At 32.5% G+C, this 13,480-nt stretch overlaps 1 protein-coding gene across 2 annotated transcripts; it reads right to left on the bottom strand.

Annotated features, from left to right (window-relative positions):
• Positions 1 to 2,943: 2,943 nt before the first annotated feature.
• On the bottom strand, positions 2,944 to 12,165 carry LOC132724960 (cerebellin-3-like). Of its 2 annotated transcripts, none has more exons than XM_060709942.1 (2): positions 11,782 to 12,165; positions 2,944 to 5,533 (listed from the first exon to the last, which is right to left on the bottom strand). In XM_060709942.1, exons 1-2 carry the CDS (start codon positions 12,098 to 12,100, stop codon positions 5,118 to 5,120), a joined length of 735 nt encoding a protein of 244 aa, XP_060565925.1. In that variant the 5' UTR covers positions 12,101 to 12,165; the 3' UTR covers positions 2,944 to 5,117. The 2 variants fall into 2 exon arrangements, with proteins under 2 accessions (XP_060565925.1, XP_060565926.1); XM_060709943.1 differs by lacking the exon at positions 11,782 to 12,165 and adding an exon at positions 5,948 to 6,341.
• Between the last annotated feature and the right edge of the window lie 1,315 nt (positions 12,166 to 13,480).

Genomic DNA, 13,480 nt, shown 5'->3' with positions numbered 1-13,480 from the left:
ATCAATTGTTACCCAGGCGCGTTCACCTGAACTCATGCGCACAGTCACACTGAATGATGAACATGTTCCTTCATCATTAGCTTCGTACAATCCTCTTGCATGTGTTTTACTATCCACTACTATAATATAATTGACAAATACCACTTTTTAGCTGAAAGAAATCAAATTATGGTTTCATTATCTTTTTTGTTAATATTTCTTTGTACCTTTGCATAACTCTTTTAAGGTTTTTTGGAAAATTTAGGATTACGTTTTAATTGAATATGTATGAAATGTTTTTTTTATAATTCATATAGATATAAATAGTATAACCAACACCAAAAGATGTTGTTTTTTTTTGCTTGATTAATTTGCAGTTACCCGAAACTTCATGCACATGTACTTGCATTTCGTTTTTGCCCTGCAAATATTAAATGATATAAATAGTCACAGAAGATTTCAACATTACACCACTTTTAGTATTTGTAATTACCTGTCAGGTATGACGCTTCTTTCTGTTCAAGCAAATTTAATTTCTTTCAATGTGTTTAGTATAGTGTCCCTTGTTCCCAAAAGTTCTGTCCGTGTCTCTGCCATCTTCTGATCGGTTTCTTTTATTTTGTTTCCGTTTCTAGCATATTTGTCTCCATGTTGTTCACATTTAATTCCACGCGAACCATTTTTTCAAGCAACTGTTCGTCATACGAGAATTTATAACAAAGCGGTTCTGGCATTGACCGCACATTAACACTTTAGAAAGCTATGAGTGTGTATAGAATGAAAAAATACATAATTAATACTCTGTTATAATAACTTGTATCGGCTATATTGCCACTCTCGTCTTGAAATTTTTGTATGCGAATTTGGGCGTCAGTGTTTGATTAAGTAGCACAAGAACGGCTAGTCACTGTACTTTAAAGAGGGGTGATTCAAAATTAGCACAACTCGTCTTGCAATTGCCGGTAACAAGTAAAAGATTAATTACATTTGTACTCCATTCCCAAAATATATCTACCTTTTTACTTTATATGGCACAAAGTTCAAAGTGACGTCGTATTTTATTCGTACAACAAGGACAAGTTCCTGGTTGATGAAATATTCAAACTGTTCCATTGAGCTATAAAATAGTATTCTTTCGGGACTATTAAAAGTAATCAAAATAGAAAACACCTTCTTGGCGAATCTTGAGTGCAGTCCGAACAACTGATCGCCGTATGAACACATCTGCGGATGTTTCTAAATTCAAAATTTTACTATGTATAGGTTAGAGTGCATATTGGGTGTTCTTCGTAAATAAGAAAGCTAAAAAGGAGCGGAGCTTGCGAAGCGACTGTAGCTTTCTTATTTACGAAGAACATCCGATATGCACTCTAACCGGCTTAGTGCTCCGCCCACTTGCGTTTTATAATATAAAACGTCCAGTTTATATAAAATCTGTTCTATTAAGATTTGTAACCTGAAAATTTGAAAAATCCTCGTCGGTGATTGGCTTAAAAAAATTGGCGAGCACTAATTCATGTTTAAATGTTGAATTCTGCTTAAGCCGGTGCTAGGGGGCGTGGACGGTAACTTGCACTTTCCAGTACCGTCCATGAACAGGCTCAATCAAACCGAGCCTGCAACATTTTCAATTTTGCCGTGTTGGGCTTTCTTTAGGGATTCTGTATTTATCTATTTTTTAAATTTCTGACCGGCAACTCTTTCCATTCTTCAGTTTAAAGACGTTGTATTAAGCGGAAACGCATGTTCTCGTTTATTCTAAAATTGTGATGAACTGGTACTGATGATGTACATGAATATTGGCCAAACTCGCGAATTTGTTTACAACCTATTTGATTCATGTTACCGATCTATGTCGAGAATTTGGCGGAAAGACTTCGGCCAGCACGCGACCAAATTTGGACCGATATATCCATTGTATAATCATCACACTTCGTTATGTCCATAAGTTACTTATTTCATTGAATACGGTTTGTATTTATACGGTGGAGTCCCCAAGGCTCGGTCCTTGGGCCTTTTTTATTTTTGATTTACGTAAATGATGTAGCGGATTCCCTTTTAGGTGTAACAAGACTCTTTGCAGACGACAGTTCTCTAGCAGTAACATCAAACAATGTAAACACAATCGAAGAAACTATTAATCACGACCTTGATAATATTCTTACTTGGTCAAAGCAATGGTTGGTTAACTTTAATCCAGCAAAAACAGAAGCGATATTCTTTACATACGTCAATCGAAATCGACCTAATTTATACTTAAATAATGTTCAACTTAATTTGTAGACCACCATAAACATCTAGGTGTCACATATTTGAACTTGATCTAGAAATCATTAAAACAAACTTGTAGACCCATTTCCATGATATTTGGATAACAACAAAAGCCTATAGAGAGTCAGTAAGATTTTTTTTCTTATTTTTAGCCCCTGTTACCCAGGTTTTCATCAGGGATGACAAATGTTCAAACAAATCCGAGAAATTACCTAGACGATCATCCTGACCAAATTTGATAACAAATGAGTCAAAAATATGACCATTAGAGTGTTAAGAAAGTTTTTCCATATTAAGGCGTTGTGACCAATATTTTGACCCTAAGTGACCTATGTTTAAAGTGGACCTAGAAATCATCAACACCAACTTGCGGACCAGTTTACATGTGCATAAAACTTTGCAACAGAATGTTTTTGGTCTTCAGAAATGTAGTCCATTCAAGGTAAATTGCTTATTGTTATCATTTTTATTTTTGTTTAAAATAGTCTTTGAAACATAGAACTGGAAGTGTACTTTCAAATGGCTCATCATATAACAATGTGAGAGCTTTGTTGTTATATGAAGTTTGGCCTACTTTCCCTTTGCACAGACTTTGTGAAAGCAAACATGGCTGACATAGCGAAATCACCTTAATAAGGGTCCATCCGCTCGTAAAGCTACTAAATGCAGCTTTCGCTGTCGAGTACGGAACATGTCACCAGTCATACCATTAACTTTTTTCTTTTTCACAAAGTGGTATGCTGTACCAATGACGCTAATGAAATGTAACCTTATATACTAAAGTTTAATTATTTCAAAACAACCAATATATCAACATGTTATTATTAAACATTTAATTTCATAAATATAAATTAAAAATAATTATCAAAAGCAAAATTGTTAAAATTTTATGCCTGAAATCTTCTTTATATTGACAAATTCAATCACAAATAGTATACTTGATATGCTGTGTGTAAATGTATTTCAAAATGTAACAAATTATAATTTCATTTACTACTAAAAAAGGGAAATAACAAATCAGAACATTTATAGCTATTTTTAGCTTTCGAATTTATGTAACAGCAGAACTGCTTTCCGGTTCTCATTCATTAATATGACATGCTGCGAATCACCGACGGGGAAACCAATATAGAAATCGAAAGGAGTTCTTGAATGCGGATTTACTTTTAGCTGTAAATTGAAAGGATTTATTGCTCAAATCCGGGCCCATGGACAAAAAAAAATAGTAAACACAAATAGCTCCGCGCCTGTGGGCGCGGAGCAATAAGGTTTTTTCTATATTTGGGCGGTGTGACCTTGTTTTTGAGCCCAGGTGACCCAAATTCTAACTTGACTGAAAAAATCATCAAAATAGAGAAAAACAGAATCCCTAAAGAAAGTCCAACACAAACTTACAGAACAATTTTCAGCAAATTTGGGTTGAAACAGTAGTCACTTGAGTGGTAACCAACTTTTCTATTTTTAGCTCCTGCGACCTTACAACTGAAGCAAAAGTGTGACCTCCAGAGTGTTAACAATGTGTTTCCATATTTGGGCGGTGTGACCTTGTTTTTGAGCCCAGGTGACCCATATTCTAACTTGACTGCAATATCATCAAAACAAACTTACAGACCAATTTCCAGCATATTTGGGTCGAAACAGTAGTCACTTGAGTCTTATCAAGATTTTTCTATTTTAAGCTACTGTGACTTAGCGTTTCATCCGAGATGACCCATGTTAAAACTCCTCTCAGGAATTACTGATAAAGCTTCCTGGCCAAGTTTGATTGTAATTGAGTTAAAATGTGCATACTAGAGAGTTAACAAGGTTTATCCATATTTGGGTGGTGTGACTCCAACTGACCCATATTTCAAATTGATTTGAAATTATATCAATAATCCTTCGGACGAATTTCCAGGATATTTGGATCAAAACAGAAGCTTCTAGAGTATTAACAAGAATTTTCTATTTTTAGCTCCTGTGACCTAGTTTTTCATCCGAGATGATCCATGTTCGAACTCACCTGAGCAATTAGCTAGGCAAGCATCCTGACAAAGTTTGACAAAGTGGCTCCTTGCCACGGGATATTGTTGCTGGATCGTGGGGGGGGGTGCGTTCATGAACACCGCCTTTTCCTTGTTGATCTTGTTAATCATATTTGATGATGATTGAGGCAAATATATAACCACTAGAGTATTAACGAACAAATGTGGATTCAAAGATCCTAAAAGCTCACCCTGAGCTAGCTAAAAAACGAAAAGAAAAAAAACAACAAACAAACAAACAGAAAAAAACAGAATGTTTACTGTCTAATATATAACAACGTGTTAAGTTGAATTTTATTATCATAATTAAAAATTTAAACCGCAGACTGAATATACAAATAAGTACTAAGTCTAGTATAGGCAAACTTATAATCCTTTCTATATCCACAACATGTGGTATTTTTACTATCATACACGATCAATGTAGAAAACTCATAAAAATACAACACAATATTAGAATTACTCTTTTGAAGTATTCACATATTCACATTCCTAAAAATTGGTCAGAGAGAACAACTTTCGATTTCCAGGAGGAATATTGCATATAACGTATCTAAAAACATTCAACCTTATTTAAAATGATAAATGATTTTTTTTAGTTCATGCTAACATTTGCGTATGTCCGTATGCTATTCTTTGATAATGTTTCTGGCGGCAAAATACAGTAAACGTGCTTACACATATCTGAAAACCACCGCTGTCTATTGTTTAAAAATGAATATTTCATTCGTGTAATTCAGCCCTTTTATCAATCAAACATTGAATATATTTATTGGGCATATATTTAAGAAAAATCTTACAAATATTTTTACAGTGTCAATACTTGGTTTATACACATTGTCTTCATGCTGTTTGGCGTACTAGGAATCCAGAGAAATAGTTCCAGTCATCAGAATCCTCAAACAGTAGATTCTCAGAAGAGGACCCCGATTTGTCAATTGTAACCCAAGCACGTTCCGATGAACGCATGCGTACAGTCACACTGAATGATGTACATCTTCCTTCTCCATTAGCTGTAAATAATCCACTTGCATGTGTCTTACTATTCACTACAAATATATACTCAAGGTTTTTCTTATTTGTTACACATAGATGGCAATTAAAGTAGTAGATCCCGCTTACAGGTGCTGTGAAATATCCGTCGGTACTAGAGTATCCGCTGCCTTCGTTCAATAGAACCTCGGTGAAGACGAACACCTGCTTATTGGTAACTGATTTGTCGGCGATTTTGTGTGCATGAAATGCCACGACATCCTTACCTAAAATAAATCAAATAAACGTTATGTTATCTTTGTCACAGATGTTCCATATTGATTGGTCACTAAGCAAAAAAAAAAAAAGTGTTATGAAATTATGAAGAGTGCTAAATAATAAGTGCGGGTTGCATACCTTTACTAAATATACGGTATACTTTTTTGGCGTAGTGACCAATCAACGCACCGAACACCTGTGGTATGTTGGAAATTTATGATTACCTTTTAATTAAATGTATATGAAATGTTTTTATCAATTCATATAGATATAAATGCTAAAACTAGCATCAAAATATGTTATTTACTTGCTTGATTTATATTACTTGTATTAATATATTTTTGTTTTTCCCCTATGAATATATAATGATATAAATAGTCTAAGAACACTTCAACATCACCACCTTTAGTATTTGAAATTACCTGTCGACTCTTTTTTCTGTTCAAGCAAATCCAATTTTTCATTTATTTCTTTCAATGTGTTTAGCACAGTGTCCTTTGTTCCCATAAGTTCGGTCCGTGTCTCTGCCATCTTCTGCTCGGTTTCTTTTATTCTTGTTTCCGTTTCTAACATATTTTTCTCCATGTTGTTCACATTAAATTCCACACGAACCATTTTTTCAAGCAATTGTTGGTCATAAGAGAACTTTGGACAAAGTGGTTCTGGCATTGACCTCACATTAACACTTACGATAACTACGAGAATGTATAGAATGAATAAATGCATCTTTAATAATCTGTTATAATAACTTATATCGACTATCTATCCACTCTCGTCTTGAAATTCTTGTTTGCCAATTTGGGCGTCAGTATTTGATTAAGTAAGCACAAGAACGGCTAGTGACTATACTTTAATGAGGGGTGATTCAAAATTAACACAACCCTTTTTGTAATTGCTGGCAGCTTGTAATAAATTCGTTACATTTGTACTTCATATAAATATATCTACATTTAACCTGATATGGCACAAAGTTTCAATCTCTTTACCTAAACCTAGATATTTTCATAGTCCTATGGAAACCAATAAGGCACTGAAATATCGTCGAGCAGTGTAAAATGTGAGGTATATTTTATAATGTCAACCAGACCGAAATATTTTATTCGTACAGCATGGAAATAGCAAGTTCCGAAGAATAAGATGGTTGATGAAATGTTCAAACTTTTTCCATTGAGTTAGAAAAAAGTATCCTTTCGTGTCATAAATATCAAAAGTAATCAAAATAGAAAACACCTTCTTGGTAAATCTAGGGTACAGTCCGAACAACTGATCAGCTTTAAATTTCCGACCGGCAACTCGTTCCATTCTTCGGTTTAAAGACGTGGTATTAACCGGAAACAAATATTTCTCCTTTCTTCTAAAAAATGAAAAGAACTCAGTCTGGTACTGATGAAGTACATGAACATCGGCGAAACTTGCGAATTAGTTTACAACCTTCTTGATTCATTTTGCCGATCTATGTCGACAATTTGGCGGGAAGACTTTGGTCTGCACGCTATTAAATTTGGAGCGAGATATCCATTGTGTAATCATGATACATAATACTTTATTATGTCCGTAAGTCACTTTAATCCCATGGAATACACTTTGCAACAGATTCCCATGATATCCGTAGCATACAAATAAAGAGGGGATTTAGATATACTTTTGACAAATTATACATCAAATGATATACATATAATTACATTTGTATTTCCAAAGTGCTTCAACATTACCAGTGTAAAACAGCTTACAATCGAGGGTGAATGCACCTTTCTATGTATCCACATTGCAGAAAGTCGCATATAAAGAAGTATTTTAAAATGTCTAACAATATCTTTACATATGTCAACGCATTATTCTTGCATTTGATTCCTTGCGTAATAAAAATGACCGGTTTCGTTATGCTTTATACGCGCAAGTGTGATGTCATTAATGACAAATTTACCAGTTTGTTACCTGGACCATCATTAGATGCAGATGATAAACATGCGGCTTACTTGTTTTCATCCATTAAATCATATTCTCTTCTTCGTTTATGTGGCCTGACGTGTACTGGTTTTATGCAAATATGAAACAACATCGACGGTATTTGAGATATTTATTAATATTTGAAAGCTAATTCAACGATAGCATTTATTTCGAATCACCCCTCTTGATATACACATGCGCAATAAAACTAACTTGGTTCGCAGATATTGCACAAATGACATTATTTGCATATAAAAAATAAAACTACAAAAAAACAACAAACAACAAAAAACAAAAAAATTATCTTGATGTGAGCAGTGTTTTGAGTTACATCCGTCTTTCTCGATTGAATCTTGCGTGCATCATCATTGTATAAAAAGTTTAGGACAAAACATCTAATCTTAAACAAGATACATCAAAGATAAATTTTTCTTTTCTTTTTTTATCACGTCAGCACGAATTTACAGCGGGTTTTACATGATATTTATAAAACCTTTTAAATTTTTTCCGGAGAAAAATGTGTTTTTTTTAAATTTCCCTCAAAACAAAATTTTCCAAATTTGAACTTGTTAAAATATCTTGGTTAATAGACGATCGGGTTGGTTTCCCCGGGTTCCTACTGGAAAAAAACAAAATCAAAGCAATGGCAATGTGCTTTATGTAACAAAAAAATGAAAACGAACTATTTAAGTAAACTGCTGGTAAGTCCACAAGCTAACAGTGAGTCCTGCAGAATTTAAATAAGTATTTCGAAATTGGACAATTCTACACTGCAACTCTTTTCACCACTTATGATAAAAATCAAATCAATATTATTGTCGTTTATTAAAGGAAGACTATCGACTTCACATAATTTTGCATATTTGTTATAAATTTTTGATATTCTATTATTCAAGCATGTCAGTTTTATAGTAATTATCTCATTCACATTGAAATAAGTACGCAAATGTGATTATGATTATGATAACACCATGAGATGCACTGCTTTAGACGTAATGTTTTAAGATGTTTCTATCTGATTTATAAGAAATGGACTTAGTGTTACGCTGACACATAAACCCTTATTCTAAGATATTGTGTTTTTAGCTAAATACTCTATAATGCCGATGACAAGAAAGCACATCTTGTACTAAATAAAAACATTATTTTCTGGTCAGTATCTTATTTAGAATATATATTTGTAAAAAAAATAACAGAATATTCATTGTGCAAAAGTCAGATTATTTTTGCAATTTGTAGCTGGACCACGGCATTCATTAAATATTCACCAGTACTGCTTACAATATTACCTTCATGTAATATGAAAAAACGTTATCGAACTTTAGGAAATAAAAATGTAAATGCACATCATCGATGTATTTGACCAATTACAATGGCATCGTGTTTCGTCAATCATTTTCGATGACTGTAGACATGCATACTAGTTTGGTCCATCATACTGTCACCGATAAAACAATGGAAAAAGAATGATTATGTAATATTTTCTATATATTAAATTAGCTAATTTAAAAGTAACTGCCGCTTTAGTTTTCCCTTAATTTTTTTTCGTTCACTTATCGTAAATTATATGGATTCTACTAATGCACTGCTTTAAATATTTAAAAAAATTACATTTGAAAAAAGCGGACTTTGTTAAATCGACTGTCTCTATTGTACACATCATATGATTTAACTTCCCTCTTTTTATTAAATTATTAGGATCCTGTGTTCTTTTTTTCAAAGCATGGGAAAAAATCTGTGAAAATAGTACTTCAAAAAGATCTCTTTGTTGATTAAACAAACAATTGCGCCAGGCTGCTTTGGTGTAACAATAGATCTTCAGATATTACATGTAATAAAGTAATTATATAGGCCCCTCAAAATGTTACTATTTGCACAATTCGTCAACGTTGACAATTGCTTCTTATACTGTATTTCTCGTCTCATACAAATGTTTTTTCAAATTTGAATTCGACATATTTAAGTTAAAAGATAAAAACTTTTTATGTTCACATATAAAAGTATGATGTTATAAAAGTAAAAATACATGTATATCTAGAGGTCGTATGACAACCTCTAAGCTTTACTATTGGAGGAAGATTTTTGGGGCCCTCAGTGAATTATCGAAGGCAGGAGCAGACACATAGTAGAACCATCGAACTACCATAAGCTAGCTTACATGACAGAATCCACAAAAGTCCTTGTCAGGATTCTCTCACCGACCACTAAAAAAGTCTTTAATCATTTTCAAACCTGATTTTATTATATATTTTCTCTATACAAAAAAACAAAACAAATATATTTAGTCGAGAAACTCGTGCGCATTTGATTAAACATTATTAAAGCATCACCTAAATGCTTTACTGCAGGAATGTTGAAATAACGCTGGAATTGTGCAAAATAAGGCTGATTAATGTATTCGCTTTTGAATTAATTTGTGAGAAAAAGGACCTCGTTACCATACTAAAAGTATGGTTTTGTGAATCGCTGATATTAAAAGAAAATATTAACGCACAAAATATGACTACTTAATAGTTATTGTAAAACTATATACCTGACTGTTATAGGTTTAAATAATACTGACAGGAAGCAGATTTTAACTACATGTATGATTTATGAGCTAAAGATGATTTCGCGAATGAATCTTCGAGCGGACCTTGGCTCCCTCATAAAAGGTCTCATCACAATCATCCTTATCGGCTTCCTTGCAGTATTTTCTATCAATAATTGTGTCATTTCGTCTTTAATTTCCTTATCATCAAGAGATCAAACAATAGTTATGCATACTTGTTGATTGAACGGAAATAAACGCCTACCTTATTACAGCTCACTTTAAATTTTGTTTATTGAACGTCATTTGTATGAACTGTTTTGCAAACGACATCATGCGAGTGCATATCACTTCTAAACTTGTTAACAAATCGATCATGGAAATTTTGTTACAAACATATATGTAATAAAATCGAACACTCTGAAAAATGCATCATGATATTGTTAGTTAATTAAGCTACAAAAGCATTTGACTTAGATAGTATACTCGCATCTTAATACCATATAAACAACCAGTAAAGTTTTCAATATAACGCTAATACTTTATTTGTGCAATATGATTATAATTTTTACAATGTTTAACTGTCTACTACACGAGATGTTAAAAGATGGGACTGTCGAAATAATATCTTCACATACAGAATAAAAACAACTTATTTCTATACATTTTAATGACATTGGTAGCTTACTTACATTGCAAGTTTATTAGAAAATGATAGAATGTGCTTGTCTTGAACAATTAATGAACAAACATGTGTCATATTGTTCTGCACGCACGATTAACTGGAAACAAAAAATATTAGAATTACTCACTTCTTGTATTTAACATTCCTTAATCTCTTGGTCAGAGAGAAAACAAATATAATTCCAAGCACATCTCGAATATATAATTTTTCAATCAAATATTATAACTTAATATCTTTTCAAATAAAGCATAAAAATGCGTCTGCCATTCTCAAATTAGTTCCAGATGCCTAAATAAAATTATAATATAAATTGTATAGTATATAAAAGTAATATATAACACATGAATTATCTTCATGTTGTTTGACGGACCAAGAATCCAGAGAAATAGTTCCAGTCATCAGAGTCTTCATAAAGTAGATCCACGGAAGAAGACCCGTTTGCGTCAATTGTAACCCAAGCACGTTCACCTGAACGAATGCGCACTGTCACACTGAATGATGTACATCGTCCTGTGCCATTAGCTGTAAATAATCCACTTGCGTGTGTCTTACCATTAACTACAAAAATATACTGAAGATCTTTCTTATTTTGCACACATAAATGGCAATTGAAGAAGTAAATGCCGCTTACAGGTGCTGTGAAATATCCATTGGTACTAGAATACCCGCTGCCTTCGTTCAATAAAACCTCGGTGAAAACGAAAACTTGGTTAACGGTTACTGATTTGTCTGCAATTTTGTGTGCATGAAACGCCACGAAAGAAACCTGAAAGAAATCAAATTAAGGTTTTATTATCTTTTTTTATTAATTTTTCTTTGTACATTTGCCCTATTTCTTGTTAAGGTTAAAAATTTAGGATTAGTTTTAATCGAATATTTATGAAATGTTTTTGTTTATTTTTAAAAATTCATATAGATATGCTAAAATGCTATAGCCAACACCAAAATATGTTATTTCTTGCTTAATTAATTTGCAGTAACCCGAAACTTCTTGCACATGTACTTACTTGCATTTTTGCCCTACGAATATTTAATGCTATAATAAATAGTCAAAGAACACGTCAACATTACACCCCTTTAGTATTTGTAATTACCTGTCAAGTCTGACTCCCTTTTCTGTTCAAGCAAATTCAGTTTTTCATTTATTTCATTCAAGGTGTTTAGCACAGTGTCCTTTGTTCCCATAAGTTCGGTCCGTGTCTCTTCCATCTTCTGCTCGGTTTCTTTAACTCTTGTTTCCGTTTCTAACATATTTTTCTCCATGTTGTTCACATTAAATTCCACACGAACCATTTTTTCAAGCAACTGTTCGTCATATGAGAACTTTGAACAAAGCGGTTCCGGCGCTGACCTAGCATGAACACATAGGAAAAGTAAGGAAAGCGTACATGAACGCATTTTCACTTGAAACATCCTTTTAGTTATATGCCTTCGCTCGCACGCAAAGAAGATTCCTGTCTGGAAATGTGAGCGAATGCAGCTGGTTAAGTAACGTATGTTACTTTTGTTTATAATATCAGGCTTGTTGCCATAGAGACATGGGCTTTTCTTGCTTTCTTTTGAGAAAATTGTTTAAAGTAAAACTTCGTATTTCGCTAGCTACAGTGATATTTACAACGTTGATATTCTGAAACTACTGAAACATCAATGTGAATTATAAAGAATTATATAGATTTTAACAGGGCTGATAAAAAAACTTTGCGAAATGTCAGATAATTCATTTACTAGACTAAGTATGTAATGCACTCCTTTCTCTAAAGAAAAATGCAGATCATTTCATATTGGACATTAAGTCTGAGAAATGCTATCAATTTTGATCTTCAATGTTTTTTACTAGTTTCCAAATATTTACTCATTGGCCACATAGATAATCTATTTTTGCTCATTTGGTGTACTAATTATATTAATTTAGTTTTTTGTATGAAAGTAAAAAAAAAAAACTTTCATAACATCTTATTTCTTTAACATTACTGCATGTTATGTGCTACTATTTTTTTCTTTGTGGAATCTGAAACGCTCTAAATTCATTATCAAAATATTATTGACAATACAGTCCCAGTATGAATTTCTGTATAAACTGGTATTAAGGTATTCCGACTCTAATAGTGAGGTTTTTGAAACTGCAAATGGTTATTATTTATAGCAAGTATATGCTATAACTCATTTATTTTCAAGTTTTCAGTCAGATTTACTGTCTGATTTAAATTTTATACAAAATTGAAGTTTACAACCCTTGATCGCCAGATTGACCCAAAAGTCCGAGCACCCTGCCAGACAAAAAGAAGTAATTTTTCTTATAAAAAATGAAAAAATAAAAACAAAACATATATATATGTGTGTTGGTTTTTAATTGTACATCACAAATAAATAAGAAAAATATGCACCAAATATAGTATACAGTATTAAAATGTTTAAAATGTTGCAGCTCGGGTTTGGAAAAAGGAGAAAAAAACACGAAAGTTAAAAAACAATACATCTATGTTTTTTACCTATATTACTCTGAAAAATATTAGTGCAACACATTTTAAGGACATAGAAATTATCTAGAACACCTAATGAATAAAATAGCAGATAATCAAAACTTTTACCGTACTGATTGTGAAGAATTCAAGTTTGAAGTTCACAACCCACCATTTTATTTTCAAGCACTTTTCAAAAATCCAACTAATTAAAGTTTGTTAAATTTCTCAATATTATTATTTTAGGCAAAGTAACCTTAAAATGAAGATAGCATATGCCAGACAAGATAACTATGATTAAAGAAGTAAATTAAAAACAAAAAAATATGAAATT

This window comes from Ruditapes philippinarum, unplaced genomic scaffold (genome assembly GCF_026571515.1).
Source record: "Ruditapes philippinarum isolate M1 unplaced genomic scaffold, ASM2657151v2 ctg9932_1_1_1_1, whole genome shotgun sequence".
In the NCBI taxonomy this organism is placed as follows: Eukaryota; Metazoa; Mollusca; class Bivalvia; order Venerida; family Veneridae; genus Ruditapes; species Ruditapes philippinarum.
The sequence above is the reverse complement of the archived record's forward strand: the minus strand, read 5'-3'. Positions and strand labels throughout refer to the sequence as shown.

Bases quoted from the DNA above. Each gene is read 5' to 3' on its own strand.
- LOC132724960 (XM_060709942.1), bottom strand. From the start codon at position 12,100: ATGTTTCAAGTGAAAATGCGTTCATGTACGCTTTCCTTACTTTTCCTA. The intron at 5,534-11,781 runs GTAATTACAAAT...GATTTATTTTAG, and splicing joins AAGGGAGTCAGACTTGACAG to GTAAGGATGTCGTGGCATTT.